Here is a 19565-nt window from a genome sequence, read left to right as displayed (position 1 = left end):
TGGTGGGTGAAGGTTGCAGTGGAGATGAACAAAGGAGTTGGGAGTTGGGTGTTAATAGCCCAAGGGTAGGCATTACAGAAACAGTAGACGTTGGGGGCAGCTGCATAAATTGATCCATGGTGTTTGTGGGGGGAGCAAGTGCCTGATCAAATCTGTTAAAGAATGTGTTATGTCGTTTGCCCACTGTAAGTCTCCTACAGACTGTCTGTTGGATTCCTTAAGTCCCGAAATTGTTCTTAGGCCCCTCTAGACTCCATTCTTATTCTCATTATTCTGCTGCAGCTGGTCCTCCATCCTCTTCCTGTAGCCGTCTTTGCCTTCCCTGATCTTCTTTTTCAGTGAAGTGTTATATGCCTCCTTGGTGTTTGCATATTTGGAGACACTCCCACATGCAGTGACAATGAGCTACTATTGGATATATTTAAACAGACTCATTTGAATACAATTTTAACTAGTAAAAATTTAATTCTTACTAGTAAAATTTTATTTTCTGATATCAAAAATTAAATTATTGATATCAAGAATTAAGTTTTTACTAGTAAGAATTCAATTCTTAACTTAAAAAATGAAATTCTTGATATCAAGAAAAGGAGGATTAAAAGCTAAAACAGCTTGCCATACACCAGCAACACAATTCAAACACACACAAACACATACAAAGCCTACACGTACACAGACACTACACAAACACACACATTACACATACACACACATTACACAAATACTACAAAAACGCATACAAACTCTACACATACACACACTACACAATCACACAAACTCACACATACATACATTACACAAACACTGCACAAACCCTACACATATACACAAACTCTACACAATCACACAAACACTACACAATGACACAATCACACAAACTCACACATACATTACACAAACTCTACACAATCACACAAACACTACACAATCACCTACAAACCCTTCACATCCACACAAACAATTACACAAACCATGCACAAATACACACAAACACTACCCAATCACACAAACTCACACATACACACATACATTACACAAACATTAGACAATCACACACACTACACAATCACACAAACACTACACAAATACATAGACACTACACATACACACAAATACTACTCAAACACACACATTAGACAAACACTGCACAATCCCACAAACTCTTCACATACACACAAACACTACACAATCAAACAAACCCTACAAAATTGCATACAAACCCTACACATACACACAAACACTACACAATCACACAAACTCACACATAGATTACACAAACACTACACAATCACACAAACACTATACAAACACACACATACATTACACAAACACTACACAATTACACAAACACACACATACATTACACAAACACTTTACAAATACACACAGACACTACACAAATACAGAGATGTAAAGACACAACACATACACATAAATACTACTCAAACACACACATTGCACAATCACACAAACACACACATACATTACACAAACGCTTTACAAATACACACAGACACTACACATACACACAAACACACAAATGCAACACAAACACACACATGCTACACAATCACAACACGAACACAAATACACACAGACACTACACATACACATAAATACTACTCAAACTAGTGCTGGACAATAATTCGATATCGATATATATCGCGATAGAAAATGTTTTAATAACGGTGATATGATTTTTAAACAAATTCGATCGATATGCATTACGTCAGTGCGCTTTGCCGGTGTTACTTTTTTGCGGAAGCATTTCTGCTCACAGGTGTTCCCACAGGGACGCAATTCAACAGCGCACCTCAAGCGAGTAGTTCTCCATCAAAACAGTGCAGTTACACACTCAACATAAATGTCAACCACCAACACAATTACAGAAGAAGTACTAGTACTGAGTACTAATACCAGTTATTACTACTACTTCTTATTACTTGTGGCGCGCTACGAATAAAGGCACCAACGGGAAATTCGCATTCCACTGTTGCCAGATTGGGCTGTTTTCCTCCTAATTGGAAACAATTTCAAAAACAATTTAATAGCATTTAAATAACACTTCTATTGAAAAGAGAATATTCAGTTTTAAGAAGCCCCAGCATTGTAGAAGGCTATTAAAAGTAAAGTCAATTTTCAATGCTGATTTGGCTTAATAGTGTTGGTCAGAATGTATCATATTCTTGAAAGAAAATTTAAATTTGTTTTCCATGCATTCACACTGGCATGTTCTGGGGTTCAAATGAGTCTCATCAGTACACACAAGTTTGCAATCAAATGATCAAGTATTGCAAAGGAATATCTTTGAAATTCTGTTAAGGTTCTAGGCTATATTTTAGTTTTTCACAGGGAAAATGAGAAAAAATAAAAAGCTTATTATGCTAGGCTTGATGTAATTCTACATGGTACTCACTGCCTGTATAGGTAAACGAGTAAGTGACCAAAACACTACTAGATCAACAGCTACTAGCCACATACAAAAAAAAGGTATCAGACAGTTTCTTTGCCACCCCTGTGTGAGCAATGGTCTCAGTCTGGCCACCACTATGAAAATTGTCTGGCTCCACCACTGTCCACAGTTGAAAAAGAAGCAGATGAAATAGCTGATAAGAGAGGAAGGACTAATTCAGTGGTGTAATCAGCTTGTATTTCTTGCCAGAAACCAGAAAAGAGGTTTGCAAATGGCAGTTTTTCTGACATTTGTGTTATTCATATCGATATCGGAATTATATCGTATCGACCGAAATTAGGAGTTACTGTAAATCGTGATATAAATTTTAGACATATCGTCCAGCCCTAACTCAAACATACATTAATGCTACACAAACACACACATACACACAGACACTACACAATCACTCACAAACACTACACAAACGCACACATACACAAACACTACACAATCATACAAACACACATACATTCCACAAACACTACATAAACACATGCAAACCCTACACATACACACAGACACTACACAATCACACAAACACACACATACATTCCACAAACACTACATAAACACATACATACACTACAAACACAAATACTACTCAAGCACACACAAATGCTAACACTACACAAACACCCAGACACTACATATACACTACACAAACACTATACAAACACTACACATACACACAGACACTACACAAACCCACAGACACTACACAAACATTATACAAACACATACAAACACTATACGTACACACAGCCACTACACACACACACACACATATTACACACACATACATTACACAAACACTACATAAACACATAGAAACCCTACACATACACACAGACACTACTAAAACACTACATAAACACATACAAACCATACACATACACTACACAATCACACAAACACTACACAAACAAACAAACACATACAAACACTACATGTACACACATACACCCAAACACATACATTACACAAACACTACATAAACACATACAAACCATACACATGCACACAGACACTACACAATCAGACAAACACTACACAAACACACACAAATGCTACACAGACATACAGACACCGCACAAACACGACACATTCACAAACAGTACACAGACACACACCAGCAACACACAGTCCAACAACAAACACAGTCATACTAATAAAGCTTTTTGAATTGTGTGTGCGTGTGTGCGCATGCGTGTGAATGTGAGTAAGCATGTGTGAGTGGGTGTGTCTCTGTAACTGTGTAAATGTGTGTGTGTGTTAGTGTGTGTGTGTGTGTGTGTTTAAGTGGTTTCTGTGACTGAATGATTGAGACACAATTGAGACATTGTGACAAATATGTAAAAATACAGATAACTTTTTTTTACTGCACTGTGTATGTTTGTGTGCTTGTGAGAAACTTACATTGTAGAAAATCTTCTCTGATTTTAGGTTCAGGAGGTGAAGTAATCCGGACTTTCTTCACTTGCAGAAAGAGTAACAGTACAATCACTAATCACAGTAAATACATTCATACACGTAGGTATTATTATTATTCTGTGTAGCCCACTAGGTAAGAGGCGGGTGCCACCCCTTGTCTTTTTTGTGTGTGTTAATTTAGGCCTGGTTTGGCAGTTTAGCTGTTTTGCTTATTTCTTTTATTTGGCACCATCTACAGTTTATTTTGTGAGTGGGAGTTTTGTTAGATTTTAAGTTGTATTTTCTACATTTATGTTGTCTCAGAAGTGTCTTTTTGTTATTACCTTATGGGATAAAATAATATCGAGATATACTGTATATCGTATATCGCCGTTCAGCAAAAAATATCGAGATATTATTTTTGATCCATATCGCCCAGCCCTACTACACATACACACAAATACTACTCAAACACACAAACACTACACAAACACTACACAAACACACACACATACATTAAACAAACACTGCACAAATACACACAGACACTACACATACACACAAATTCTACACAAATACATACAAACCCTACACATACACACAAATGCTACTCAAACACACAAACACTACACAAACACAAGAACACCACACAAACATACATAAACAGTATACCAACACTACACAAACACTACAGACATAGAAACCCCCCCACAAACACTACACATTCACAAACAGTACACAGACACACACCAGCAACACAAACTCCAACAACACACACACAGTCATGCTAATAAAGCTCTTTGAATTGTGTTTAAGTGTTTGTGTGTGTGTATTTCAGTGTGCTTGTGTGCTCACATATGAGTGTGTGTGTGTGTCTGATTATATGTAAGTGTGAATGTGTGTAAGCATGTGTGTGAGTGGGTGTGTCTCTGTAACTGTGTCTGTGTGTAAATGTGTGTTGGTAAATGTTAGCGTGTGTGTGTGTTTCAGTGGTTTCTGTGACTGAATGATTGAGACTAAAATCTCATGGATTAAAATATACAGACATCAGTTTAAAAGATTGTTTTACTTGTTTTAACTTCATGCCCTCTAAAGTGTGACAAATATGTAAAAATACAGATAACTGGGGTGCAAATACTTTTTCACTGCACTGTGTATGTTTGTGTGTTTGTGAGAAACTTACATTGTAGAAAATCTTCTCTGATTTTAAGTTCAGGAGGTGAAGTAATTAGAACTTTCTTCACTGCAGAAAGAATAACAGTACAATCGCTAATCACAGTAAATACATATTTACACCATAAATTGTCGCAGGTACAGCCAGTAAGAAATTTGATATGTTCTCCCAGTGTTTGTCTAAAGAGACCTTAAGTCTGAGTAACTGACTCACTGTGACCATGACCAGTACTGGGTTAATGAGTAAATGAATGATGTTGTTAAATGTAAAATGTTCATGTTGATGGATTTGATTGTTTTGTTTGATGTTTGAGTACCGAAGCATTTTGGAGACAATGGAACACTGAGGGCATAAACTGACCTTCATCTGGTATCTTTTCACACTGATCTTTCCAGAATTCTTCTACTTTCTCTCTCAGCTGAGATACAGACTTTGTAACATCATCAAATGAAGGACTGATTGTAATGGCGGCTGATTCTGCAAATCCAGCAGGAGCCGAGAGAGACTGAAAATTCTACATCCAGACAAATAATGTTCACAGAGAAACAACAAGATATGAAGCACAGAGTGATGTTTCTCCAAATAACATTAACAGTATTTCATGATCTCTCAGAAAAGCTGATTCTGATTCTCACAATTTCACAGAACCCCGAGTGTTACGACTTTATGGGTCATTATGTGTTTTGTGTAGGGGGGTTTTCCCTATGTTACAGATTTGTGGAAGATGTACGAAGATGTGCCAAGCTACCACCAGGGGGGAGACGCCTATAAAAAGGAGACCTCTGAGAAGACAGGAGAGGATGCTTTGCTTGTGACGTGGTTGAATGAATGCTAACAAAAATCAAGTTTAAAAGAAACGTCAGGTTTAAGGGAACAAAGGTGTCAAGCTTTGCTTGTGACGTGGTTCTCTTGCATTTCCGGCTCTCCCCAACATGCTTGAATGAATTCTAACAATAATCGAGTTCAAGGGAACAAATTTTTCAACGAAAGGCATCAAGTTTCAAATATTTTGAGTTGAGGGGATGTCAAGTTACTAAGTACTGCTGTAATTTATTACTTGGACTGGTGCAGCAATAATATAATTATTTGTAGTTCTGTTACCTGGAGGAAATGGACGGGATCCTCTGTGTGTGAAAGCTGTTCCAGTTCAGCATCTTTCCTCTTCAGCTCTACAATCTCCTGCTCCACCTGCTTCAGGACTTTTTCAGCACGACTTACTTCTGCTGTCTCTCGATCTCTGATCAGACCTTTTAGCTTAGAGCATCTTCTCTTAATTGAGTTGATTAGTTCAGTACAGATCCTCTCAATGTTCTTCATTGCTGTCTGTGCAGAACACTGTTAGAAGATTCAGAAAGAGGGAACAATTCTTACTTTGATATTTGTCCATCCTTCACATTTATATGTAGCTGCATGTGTATTTAATTCCGTTTCACATACTCTTGATGATGAATGAAGTTGAAGCACATTTAATCAGTATTTCAAGTGCACTTAGAGTACATTGAAAATAGACTTTAAATATATTTATTTTAGAGCAAAAACATTCTTACACTTCTTTGTAGTTCAGAGAAAAGCTTCACAGCCAAGCACTGATCTCTGAATTGTAACCAGCAACCAGTAGGGGTCATTATTTTGTTATATTTCGAGGTGGTGTTCAGACTTTTAGCAGACGCGAGGTTCGAACCCCTGACTTTCACATGTCATTTCTTATACGTTAGTGTGTTTTACCGCTGCGCCACCGGCGCACTGTAAACACAGGTGTAGTAATACCTACTTTATGGATTCCTTATGACTAGATATGTAAATATGTTTGTTGGTAATGCTTTATTGTTCTAGTCAATTTAAAATACACTTGGAACGTAAATTTTAACTCGTTCATTCAAGTACACTGAATAAATATTTATGTAGTGAATTCTTTGCAAGTATAATCACAGCATCATGTGAAATCCATTAATTACATGCAAAGTAAAAACACATAACATAGTATTAAAAAGTACCTGAATATGTTCTTTAATATGATTAATTTATTTTCCATATTAAAATTAAAGATTAATTAAATATTTTTAAAATAACAAAAATACTATTAACGTTTTACCAATAAGTAACTTCATGTTAAAAAATACGAATCGTTTAACATTCTTTGCAAAAATATACCAAACATCTATTATGAAAACAAGTACATGAGATGTATATTAAATTTAATGAAAGTTAATTTTAACTACAAGTATACTTCATGGTAATGTATTTATTAAAAGTATTATTGTAAGTATATCTATAAAAGGTTGGTATTGTTACATATGTCATTACAGTGCTCATAAATAAATATATTGATAAATATATTGCTAGAATCAGGTCTAGAAAGACAGAAAGTGGATATTTTAATGTACTCCAAGTGCACTTCGACTACTGATTGTGCAGTTGTGAAGTGTGCTTTAATTTCACTTTAAGTGTATGTGAAACATGGAGTTCAATACACATGCAGTAGTATACTTAAGGTAAATTAACTACTTAAAATAGTTCCAATTTAGTACAGTTTAGTACACTTAATCCAATTAAAGTTGATCTTTTGTATTATTTTTGTACAATTACAGTATAATTCGCACTCTTTAAGTGTATTGATCATTAGTGTACTGATCAATACACTTAAAGAGTTTTACCAATTCTCCATAACACCGGACTCCGCTATTCAGCTAACTGGGCTAACATGCTACCACGCTGACCAAGCCTCTACTGAAGGAGGTAAGACCCGTGGCGGAGGAGTGTGTGTCTATATTAGCAATGCTTGGTGCCGAAATGCTACTGTTTTGCATAAATACTGTTCTCCACTGGCGGAGATTATCATTATAAAGTGCCGACCCTTCTACCTTCCGATGGAGTTTTCATAGATTCTGCTCCTTGCTGTTTATATACCCCCCCACGGTAAAAACAGACATCAGAAGCGAGGCACTAAATGAACTTTACCAAGCCATCAGTGACCAACAGACAGCGCACCCGGACGGTTTTATTATTACAGCAGGCGATTTCAATCATGTGAACTTAAAAACTCTTTTGCCTAAACTACACCAACATGTGGATTTTCCAACAAGAGGGGACAACATACTGGACCTGGTCTATACATTCCACAAGAGAGCATACAAGGCCTCTCCCCTCCCTCACCTGGGTCTCTCTGATCACATCACCATCATGCTGAGACCAGCATACAGACCCAGAGTGCGAGCCATCAAACCAACACGAAAGCAGGTACGCGTGTGGCCAGAGGGGGCCTCTAATGCTCTAAAGGACTGTTTTAGAACCACTGACTGGGACGTCTTTAAACAAGCAGCCACTTACAATGACCATGTAGGAATATACTGAGGTAGTCACAGCACATATTGCTAAATGCACGGATGACGTAACCCACTTTAAAACCATCACTGTTCATGCAAACTAGAAGCCTTGGCTTACAGGAGAGGTATATAGGCTCCTGAGGGCTCGGGACACAGCCTATAGGTCGGGTGATACTGCAGGACTAGCAACAGCCAGAGCTGTCACGAGGCATCAGGAAGACAAAACGACAGTATAGTAAGAAAATATCTGGTCACTTTAGCAACACCAGAGATACACAGTCTCTCTGGCGTGGCATTCAAACCCTCACAAACTACAAATCCCCACTACCAACTTGTGAGAGTGACATCACATTACTCAACTGCCTAAACGACTTCTTTGGACGCTTTGAATCACATAACAGCATATCGGCACAAAAGACTACTCCTTCCCCAGAAGAGCAGGTCATATGTCTGGCTCCAGCCAGCGTGATGAGGACCCTTTCTGGGATCAACCCTTGCAAGGCAGCTGGACCGGACAATATTCCTGGTCGTGCTTTGAAGGACTGTGCAGAGGAGCTCAAAGACAAGCTTGCTAATATCTCTCTAAGCCAAGCTGTTGTCCCCACATGCTTCAAAGCTATAATTCCAGTCCCAAAGAAGCCTCTTTCATCTACTCTAAATGACTATCGGCCCACAGCACTGACCTCTATTATCATTAAATGTTTTGAACGGCTGATTTTGAAAGACATTAAATCCATCCTCCCTTCTTCCCATGACCCGTTTCAGTTTGCTTACAGGTCAAACAGGTCTATAGAGGACGCTATTACCTCTGTTCTCCATCCAGCGCTCACTCATCTGGACTCAAAGGAGTTCTACGTGAGATTGTTGTTCTTGGACTTTAGTTCGGCATTTAATACAATCATTCCACAACAGTTAATATATAAACTCGATCAATTGGGATTTAAAACCTCGCTATGCAGCTGGGTGTGGGACTTTCTTTCTGGGAGGCCACAAAATGTGCGGGTCAGCAGAAACTTCTCCAGAACCATCGTGCTGAGCATGGGAGCACCGCAAGGATGCGTGCTCACTGCTCAGCCCACTGCTCTTCACTCTGCTGACTCACAACTGTGTACCAACCTACAGTACCAACCATATAATCAAATTTGCAGATGATACGACCATTGTGGGTCTCGTCACTAAGAACGACGAGACCCACTATAGGCAGGAGGTGTGGCAACTGGTCCAGTTGTGTAAAAATAATCTCTTTCTAAATGTGGGGAACACCAAGGACATAGTGGTCAACTTCAGAAGAAGTCACTCACCCCCCCCCCTCCCCCCCGATCATTGACGGTGCTGTGGTCGAGAGGGTGTGCAGCACCAAGTTCCTGGGAGTGAACATCTCAGAGGACCTTTCCTGGTCGGACAACGTAACATAACTGGCTAAGAAGGCTCAAACCCGCCTCTAATTTATTCGCAAGTTGAGGAGTGCACAAGCCTCACCCCCCATCATGTACTCATTCTATCGGGGAACTATTGAGAGTGTCCTTTCAAACTGTATCACTGTGTGGTTTGGAGGCTGTACTGCCTCCTGCCAAAAGTTACTGCAACGCATAGTGAACACAGCCAGTAAGATTATCGGTACCACTCTGCCCTCCCTCATAGATATCTACAACTCCCGCCTTACCTGCAGAGCGATCCGTATTGCCAGTGACACTTCCCACCCTCTACAATCATTCTTCAGCCTCCTGCCCTCAGGGAAAAGGTACCGGAGCCACCAGGCCCGCTCCACAAGGCTGCTAAACAGTTTCATCTATCAGGCCATCAGGATGCTGAATTCTGTCCACTACATTACCCCCTTGCCCCTGGCCCCTGGTCCATAACACTCTTCCTGATCAAACACACCCCCTACTCACAAATATAAAACTACACCTAGGCTGTTCCAATAAGGTTCAGTTTTACTTTCAAATCTAGTATTATGTGTATTTGTTGCAAACTGTATTAAATTGCACTGTGCACCATTATTGCACATGCTGTTATCAGACAAGGTACAAGGAACACCTTATATGCTGCTCTTCCAAGAAGAATATATGTATTTTTTGTACTGCAAAAGGAATTGCACTTGCACACTTTTTCCTCTTTTTTTCTTTGTATTAAGGTGAGAGAGAAACAATATCTCAATTTCTACTGTACGTAGTGAATTGACAATAAAGAAATTTTGAATCTTGAATTTTGATTTAAAAATAATAGGTACATAGTATTCACACCCTTTGCTATGACGCTCAAAATTGAGCTCAGGTGCATCCAGTTTACACTGATCATCCTTGAGATGCTTCTACAACTTGATTGGAGACCACCTGTGGTAAATTCAGTTGATTGAACATAATTTGGAATGGCACACACTTGTCTATAAAAGGTCTCACAGTTGACAGTGCATATCAGAGCAAAAATCAAGCAATGAAGTCAAAGGAATTGTCTTTAGACCTCCGAGACCGGATTGTGTCAAGGCACAAATCTGGGGAAGGATACAAAAAAAATTCGGCAGCATTGAAGGTCCCGAAAAGCACTGTGGTCTCCATTATTCGGAAATGGAAGAAGTTTGGAACCACCAGAACCCTCCCTAAATCTGGCCGCCCGACCAAACTGAGTAATCGGGGAAGAAGGGCCTTGGTCAGAGAGGTGACCAAGAACCCAATGGTCACTAAGGCAAAGCTCCAGTGTTCCCTTGTGGAGATAGGACAACCATCCAGTAGGTCAACCATTGCTCACTAAAAGGCACATGGCAGCACACTTGGAGTTTGCCAAAAAGCACCTTTTTGGCCTGAACTACAAGCGTCATGTCTGGAGAAAAACAGGCACTGCTCATCGCCTGGCTAACACCATCCCTACTGTCAAGCATGGTGGTGGCAGCATCATGCTGTGGGGATGTTTTTCTGCGGCAGGAACTGGGCAACTAGTCCGCATAGAGGGTAAGATGAAAGCAGCCAAATATAGAGAGATTCTTCAAGAAAACCTGCTCCAGAGTGCACTGGAACTCAGACTAGGGCGACGATTCATCTTTCAACACGACAATGACCCAAAGCACAGCCAAGATAACAAAGGATTGGCTTCAGGAGCAGTCTGTGAATGTCCTTGAGTAGCCCAGCCAGAGCCCGAACTTGAATCCAATTGAACATCTCTGGAAAGACCTAAAAATGGCTGTCTACGGACACTGCCCATCCAACCTGACTGAGCTTGAGAGGATCTGCAGAGAAGAATGGGAGAAAATGCCCAAAAACAGGTGTGCCAAGCTTGTATAGACATACTCAAGAAGACTTGAGGCTGTGATTGCTGCCAAAGGTGCTTCAACAAAATATTAAGCCATGGGTGTAAATCCTTATGTACCTATTATGTTTAAATATTTACATTTGTAATAAATTTACAAAAATGTCTGAAATCATGTTTTCACTTTGTCATTATGGGCTATTTCATGTAGATATTTGAAAAGAAAACTATACTCAAATCGGATTTCAAATATGTCTGTAATGTAACAAAATGTGGAAAACGTATAAATAATAATAATAAATGTGGAAAAAATGTGAAAAAAAAATAAAATAATAATATATATATATATATATATATATATATATATATATATACGTATATACAGTGTATCACAAAAGTGAGTACACCCCTCACATTTCTGCAGATATTTAAGTATATCTTTTCATGGGACAACACTGACAAAATGACACTTTGACACAATGAAAAGTAGTCTGTGTGCAGCTTATATAACAGTGTAAATTTATTCTTCCCTCAAAATAACTCAATTTACAGCCATTAATGTCTAAACCACCGGCAACAAAAGTGAGTACACCCCTTAGTGAAAGTTCCTGAAGTGTCAATATTTTGTGTGGCCATCATTATTTCCCAGAACTGCCTTAACTCTCCTGGGCATGGAGTTTACCAGAGCTTCACAGGTTGCCACTGGAATGCTTTTCCACTCCTCCATGACGACATCACGGAGCTGGCGGATATTCGAGACTTTGCGCTCCTCCACCTTCCGCTTGAGGATGCCCCAAAGATGTTCTATTGGGTTTAGGTCTGGAGACATGCTTGGCCAGTCCATCACCTTTACCCTCAGCCTCTTCAATAAAGCAGTGGTCGTCTTAGAGGTGTGTTTGGGGTCATTATCATGCTGGAACACTGCCCTGCGACCCAGTTTCCGGAGGGAGGGGATCATGCTCTGCTTCAGTATTTCACAGTACATATTGGAGTTCATGTGTCCCTCAATGAAATGTAACTCCCCAACACCTGCTGCACTCATGCAGCCCCAGACCATTGCCCCAGGCATTCCCACCACCATGCTTGACTGTAGGCATGACACACTTATCTTTGTACTCCTCACCTGATTGCCGCCACACATGCTTGAGACCATCTGAACCAAACAAATTAATATTGGTCTCATCAGACCATAGGACATGGTTCCAGTAATCCATGTCCTTTGTTGACATGTCTTCAGCAAACTGTTTGCGGGCTTTCTTGTGTAGAGATTTCAGAAGAGGCTTCCTTCTGGGGTGACAGCCATGCAGACCAATTTGATGTAGTGTGCGGCGTATGGTCTGAGCACTGACAGGCTGACCCCCCACCTTTTCAATCTCTGCAGCAATGCTGACAGCACTCCTGCACCTATCTTTTAAAGACAGCAGTTGGATGTGACGCTGAGCACGTGCACTCAGCTTCTTTGGACGACCAACGCGAGGTCTGTTCTGAGTGGACCCTGCTCTTTAAAAACGCTGGATGATCTTGGCCACTGTGCTGCAGCTCAGTTTCAGGGTGTTGGCAATCTTCTTGTAGCCTTGGCCATCTTCATGTAGCGCAACAGTTCGTCTTTTAGGATCCTCAGAGAGTTCTTTGCCATGAGGTGCCATGTTGGAACTTTCAGTGACCAGTATGAGAGAGTGTGAGAGCTGTACTACTAAATTGAACACACCTGCTCCCTATGCACACCTGAGACCTAGTAACACTAACGAGTCACATGACATTTTGGAGGGAAAATGACAAGCAGTGCTCAATTTGGACATTTAGAGGTGTAGTCTCTTAGGGGTGTACTCACTTTTGTTGCCGGTGGTTTAGACATTAATGGCTGTATATTGAGTTATTTTAAGGGAAGAATAAATATACACTGTTATATAAGCTGCACACAGACTACTTTTCATTGTGTCAAAGTGTCATTTTGTCAGTGTTGTCCCATGAAAAGATATACTTAAATATCTGCAGAAATGTGAGGGGTGTACTCACTTTTGTGATACACTGTATATATATATATGGCATCCTTCGGTCTTCGAGAGATGATGATGTAGCATTGAGTCGCACGTTGTGGTTGAGATTGCTGCGCCTTCCTCCTGGCTTTCTTGTCAGCAAGATGCTTGAACCTGTCCTCCTCTGCTTTCAGAGTACCCCGTCTAGCAGCAAGTCGCCAGGCTGTACGGTCTTCAGCGCTGGATTCACACGAACTAGGGTTGATGCCGCATAATTTCATGTCCCTCTTGCAGACATCTTTGAATCGCAGTCGGGGGCGTCCAGTCAGCCGTGGACCATCAGCCAGCTCACCATACAGAAGATCTGTATGACCTGGATCCATTCTTCTAACGTGGCCAAGCCAACGGAGACGCTTCTCACAGAGGCTGGCAAACATGCTTCTCGTGTTGGCGCGTTCCAGAACTTCTGTATCGGGTACTTTGTCCTGCCACTGTACACGCAGGATGCGTCGCAGGCACCTCAGGTGAAAGCTGTTTAGCTTCCTCTCATGCCTAGCGTAGGTTGTCCAAGTCTCATTACCATAGAGGAGTGTGCTTAACACGCAGGCTTGGTAGACACGCAGCTTGGTTTTTACAGAAAGGTTGGAGTTTTGCCACACTCTGTGATTTAGACTGGCCATAACTGCTGCAGCCTTGGCAATCCTGCGATTTACAGGGGTTGGACAAAATAACTGAAACACCTGGTTTTAGACCACAATAATTTTGTGGGGGCTGTTACCCCAGAAGGAAGCCTCTTCTGAAGTCTCTACACAAGAAAGCCCGCAAACAGTTTGCTGAAGACATGTCAACAAAGGACATGGATTACTGGAACCATGTCCTATGGTCTGATGAGACCAAGATTAATTTGTTTGGTTCAGATGGTCTCAAGCATGTGTGGCGGCAATCAGGTGAGGAGTACAAAGATAAGTGTGTCATGCCTACAGTCAAGCATGGTGGTGGGAATGCCATGGTCTGGGGCTGCATGAGTGCAGCAGGTGTTGGGGAGGTGTTGTCAAAGTGTCATTTTGTCAGTGTTGTCCCATGAAAAGATATACTTAAATATCTGCAGAAATGTGAGGGGTGTACTCACTTTTGTGATACACTGTATATATATATATGTATATATACACTGTTGTACAACATCAATCACAAATTTACCATGCAGAATTTTTAAATTCATGATCAAAAATGCTCCATCACTTGCAAGTTACCCAATAAATAAAAGTTTTTAATGGATATTGGTTTAATGGAGAGTCGGACTGATCCTAAGAGTTTTGTTTATAAAATTTACCTTGTGAGACTCGACAGCGTTTATCAGCTCACAAAGTTCCTTCTCTCTGTTCTGGATTTTCTCCTGGAATTTTCTCTGGATCTCCAGCAGCTGCTTCTACATAGAATAACAATTCAGAATTTACTCGTATTGTGTACGAGCACCACAAAAACAACGTCAGTGTAAATGCTAATGAGTTGTTACTTGTTAAAGAGAGCTGTATAATATGTTTACCTGTTTCTCAGTTCTTTCTGCTGCAGCTGATATTGTATCATGTCCTTTATGATTGTCTAGCATACACAACACGCAGATACACTGCTGATCAGTACGACAGTAAACCTCCAGCAGTTTATCATGCTGAGAGCAGATCTGATCCTGCAGTCGTCTGGAGGCTTCAACCAGCTTGTGCTTCTTATAAGAAGGAATTTGATAATGAGGCTGAAGGTGAGTTTCACAGAAAGAGGCCAAACACACCAGACAGGATTTAACAGCTTTGTATTTTTTCCCAGTGCAGTAATCACACGCCACATCTTTAGGTCCAGCAGGAGGTGGAACTTGGGATTCTCTCTTTTTCAGATTCTCCACAACGTTTGCCAGAATAATGTTTTTACTCACTTCAGGTCTTGGAGTGAAGGTTTTTCTACACTGTGGACAGCTGTATGTTCCCTTATCATCCGCCTGATCCCAGCAGTTATTAATACACATCATACAGAAACTGTGTCCACATGATGTAGTCACTGGATCCTTCAGTGTTTCCAGACAGATTGAACAGCTGAACTCGTCCTGAGTTACTGAAATTTTTGACTCAGCCATCTTTCTACATGGAAACAGAAACACCAGTAAACACAGCAAGTTACTTACAGCAGCTCAGACTTCCTGGTTAGTTCGTGAGCGTTATGTTCATGTTTACGTTTTTTGATTTTTGTAAATTTAAATTTTTTTTTGATTATCTACTGTACTCATGCTGTGGGACTTTTTGCACATTTGCAGTGTTGTTGTAGTAAGCAGTATAAGTCACTAGTTAACTACTACAACCTTCATCTTATCAAAACTTGCGTTTCTTAATTTCTGTTAATCTTTTATAATTTAATATTACTGTACCTTTACTGTAGTACATTTTATGATTCGTTACTGTACCCATGCTGTAGGACTTTTATAATGTGGTTGTAGTAACTAGTACAAATGACTAGTAACTACTACAACCCCTGGCAAAAATTATGGAATCACCACTCTTGGAAGATGTTCTGTCAATTGTTTAATTTTGTAGAAAAAAAATTAATCACAGACATGCCACAAAACTATCATTTTTCAAAATGTCAACCTTCTGGCATTAAGAAACAATAAAAAAAAGAAACAAATATAATAGTTGTGGTCAGTCACAATTGCTTTTTTTAGATCAAGTAGAGGAAAAAAATATGGAATCACTCAAATCTGAGGAAAAAATTATGGAATCACTCTGTAATTTGCAGTTTAAAAACAAAACATCTGCAGCAGATTAGATTTGCTAATTATTCTTCAGTTTAAAAAGAGTGCTTACACCTCGGAGAGCTGTTGCACAAAGCAGATTGTCATGAATCATGGTTCCAACACAAGATATGTCAGTTGAAACAAATGAGAGGATTATAAAACTCCTTCAAGAAGATAAATCATTGTGGAATGTCGCAAAAGATGTTGGTTGTTCCCAGTAAGCTGTGTTTAAAATCTGGACCAAGTACAAACAAAATGGGAAGGTTGTAAAAGGGAAGCATACTGGTAGACCAAGTAAGACATCAAAGCATCAAGATAGAAAACTTAAAGCAATATGTCTTGAAAACAGAAAATGCACAACAAAACAAATGAGAAACAAGTGGCCGGAAAGTGGAGTCAATGTCTGTGACTGAACTGTAAGAAATCACCTAAAAGAAATGGGATTTACATACAGAAAAGCCAAACAAAAGCAATCATTAACACCTAAAAAGAAAAGAACAAGGTTAAAGTAGGCTAAAGAAAAGCAATCGTGGACTGTGGGTGACTGGATAAAAGTGATCTTCAGTGATGAATCGCGAATCTGCATTGGGCAAGGTGATGATGCTGGAACTTTTGTTTGGTGTCTGTCCAATGAAATTTATGAAGATAACTGCCTAAAGAAAACATGTTAATTTCCACAATTGTTGATGATATGGGCCTGCATGTCGGGTAAAGGCACAGGGGAGATGGTCTTCAATAAATGCCAAAGTCCACATTGAAATTTTGGACGCTTTTCTTATTCCATCAGTTGAAAGGATGTTTGGTGATGATGACTTCATTTTTCAAGATGATAATGCATCTTGCCATAGGGCAAAGGACGTGAAAACTTTCCTTCAAGAAAACATATAATGTCAATGGCATGGCCTGCAAATAGTCCGGATCTCAATCCATTTGAAAGTCTCTGGTGGAAATTGAAGAAAATGGTCAATGACAAGGTTCCAACCTGCAAAGCTGATCTGGCAACAGCAAGAGACAGTTGAAGGCAGATTGATGAAGAATACTGTTTGTCATTAGTTAACTCCATGCCTCAGAGAGTTTAAACCATTATAAAAGCCAGAGGTGGTGCAACAAAGTAATAATGGTGCAGTGTTTTCTAATGATTCCATAATTTTTTCCTCAGATTTGAGTGATTCCAATTGTGACTGACCACAACTATTATATTTGTTTCTTTTTTTTATTGTTTCTTAATGCCAGAGGGTTGACAGTTTGAGAAATGATAGTTTTGTGGCATGTCTGTGATTAATTTTTTTTCTACAAAATTAAACAATTGAAAGAACATCTTCCAAGAGTGGTGATTCCATAATTTTTGCCAGGGGTTGTACATCCTTGGTTATATGAAAAAAATAATGTCCTTCCTTTTTTATATATATTTTTTTAACTTTTAATTCTTTATTACTGTACCCATACTGTAGGGTTTGTTTCTGTAATTTAAGTGTAGTGGGTAGTACCTGGCCATAGGTAACTTTTGCATCGTTTATTATATTAAAATGGTTGATTTTAGAATTGTTTACACTATATATTGTTACCCAGCTAGCCTTGTAATTGTGGCCCACTTCCGGCGCAGCTCCTGCCAGCCGAGCCTGCCGCATCTGGTTCAGTGCCGGCAGCCCGTGTCGGCTCTGACTCTTTTTGAATGACTGCCCAGAATCGGCCCAAATACACTGGCCCAAATCCGGATGCCAGATCTCCGCCGACTCTCCCATAACTGGGCCGGAATTGCCCCCGAAACACTGCGATACTATTTATTTCCGGTTTTCTTCTCATTTCACATATTCTCATAGATAAAATAGTACATTTATGCTACAGATTAACTACAGATTGTGCAGCAGAAAGTATTTTATTAAGATAATTGCAGCAAGTAGTATAATAATAATAATCAGAATATTATAAAAGTGAACCAAAATGACAACTATATGAATATTATATTTAGAAAATAACATATACACTGCCTGGCCAAAAAAAAGGTCACACACTCTAATATTTGGTTGGACCGCCTTTAGCTTTGATTACGGCACACATTCGGTATGGCATCGTTTCCACAAGCTTCTGCAATGTCACAACATTTATTTCTGTCCAGAGTTGCATTAATTTTTCTCCGAGATCGTGTATTGATGATGGGAGATTTGGAGCACTGCGCAAAGTCTTCTCCAGCACATCCCAAAGATTCTCAATGGGGTTCAGGTCTGGACTCTGTGGTGGCCAATCCATGTGTGAAAATGATGTCTCATGCTCCCTGAAGTACTCTTTCACAATCTGAGCCCGATGAATCCTGGCATTGTTATCTTGGAATATGCCGTGCCATCAGGGAAGAAAAAATCTATTGATGGATTAACCTGGTATTTCAGTATATTCAGGTAGTCAGCTGATCTCATTCTTTGGGCACATTACGTTGCTGAACCTAGACCTGACCGACTGCAGCGACCCCAGATCATAGCACTGCTCCCTTAGGCTTGTACGGTAGGCACTAGGCATGATGGGTGCATCACTTCAGCCGCCTCTCTTCTTACCCTGATGCACCCATCACTCTGGAACAGGATAAATCTGGACTCATCAGACCACATGACCTTCTTCCATTGCACCAGAGTCCAATCTTTATTCTCCCTAGCAAATTGAAGCCGTTTTTGCCGGTTAGCCTCATTGACAAGTGGTTTTCTTAAGGCTACACAGCTGTTTAGTACCAATCCCTTGAGTTCCCTTCGCATTGTGCGTGTGGAAATGCTCTTACTGTCACTATTAAACATCCCTGAGTTCTACTGAAGTTTTTCTACCATCTGATTTCACCAAACGTTTAAGTGATTGCTTCAGTTAGGGTTAAATAACTTGTTGCCAGCTAAAACATAATCACCCATGCAATAATTATCCAATGGGAGGCTCTTAATTGCATATAAGAATAATAATAATAAATAATAATTATAAAAGTAAACAATATTGTAAATATAAATACTATACTCCACATACACAATACTACTAAACATACTACCACTACATCTACTAATACATCCTATATACATACCATAAATATTTATCACACACACATATATATATATATATATATATATGGCAAATATTAATACTATCCTATACATACATAATAGTACTATACATACTATGTACTACTTTTTTCTGCCGCCATCTTTTCATATATTTTTCAATTTCCTCATCGACTGCTTTG

The 19565-nt window shown here is 39.6% G+C and overlaps 1 protein-coding gene across 1 annotated transcript; it reads right to left on the bottom strand.

Moving 5' to 3' along the window:
* Positions 1-246: 246 nt before the first annotated feature.
* On the bottom strand, positions 247-15700 carry LOC134306743 (E3 ubiquitin/ISG15 ligase TRIM25-like). Its single transcript, XM_062990389.1, has 7 exons — positions 15122-15700; positions 14909-15004; positions 6141-6374; positions 5400-5553; positions 5049-5108; positions 658-662; positions 247-405 (listed from the first exon to the last, which is right to left on the bottom strand). Exons 1-7 carry the CDS (start codon positions 15698-15700, stop codon positions 247-249), a joined length of 1287 nt encoding a protein of 428 aa, XP_062846459.1.
* Positions 15701-19565: the final 3865 nt, after the last annotated feature.

The sequence above is a fragment of the Trichomycterus rosablanca genome, unplaced genomic scaffold (genome assembly GCF_030014385.1).
Source record: "Trichomycterus rosablanca isolate fTriRos1 unplaced genomic scaffold, fTriRos1.hap1 scaffold_223, whole genome shotgun sequence".
NCBI lineage: Eukaryota > Metazoa > Chordata > Actinopteri > Siluriformes > Trichomycteridae > Trichomycterus > Trichomycterus rosablanca.
The sequence above is the reverse complement of the archived record's forward strand: the minus strand, read 5'-3'. Positions and strand labels throughout refer to the sequence as shown.

Bases quoted from the DNA above. Each gene is read 5' to 3' on its own strand.
- LOC134306743 (XM_062990389.1), bottom strand. From the start codon at position 15,700: ATGGCTGAGTCAAAAATTTCAGTAACTCAGGACGAGTTCAGCTGTTCA. The intron at 6,375-14,908 runs GTAAATTTTATA...ATCTTCTAACAG, and splicing joins ACGCTGTCGAGTCTCACAAG to TGTTCTGCACAGACAGCAAT. The intron at 5,554-6,140 runs GTAACAGAACTA...GTCTGGATGTAG, and splicing joins ATCCCGTCCATTTCCTCCAG to AATTTTCAGTCTCTCTCGGC.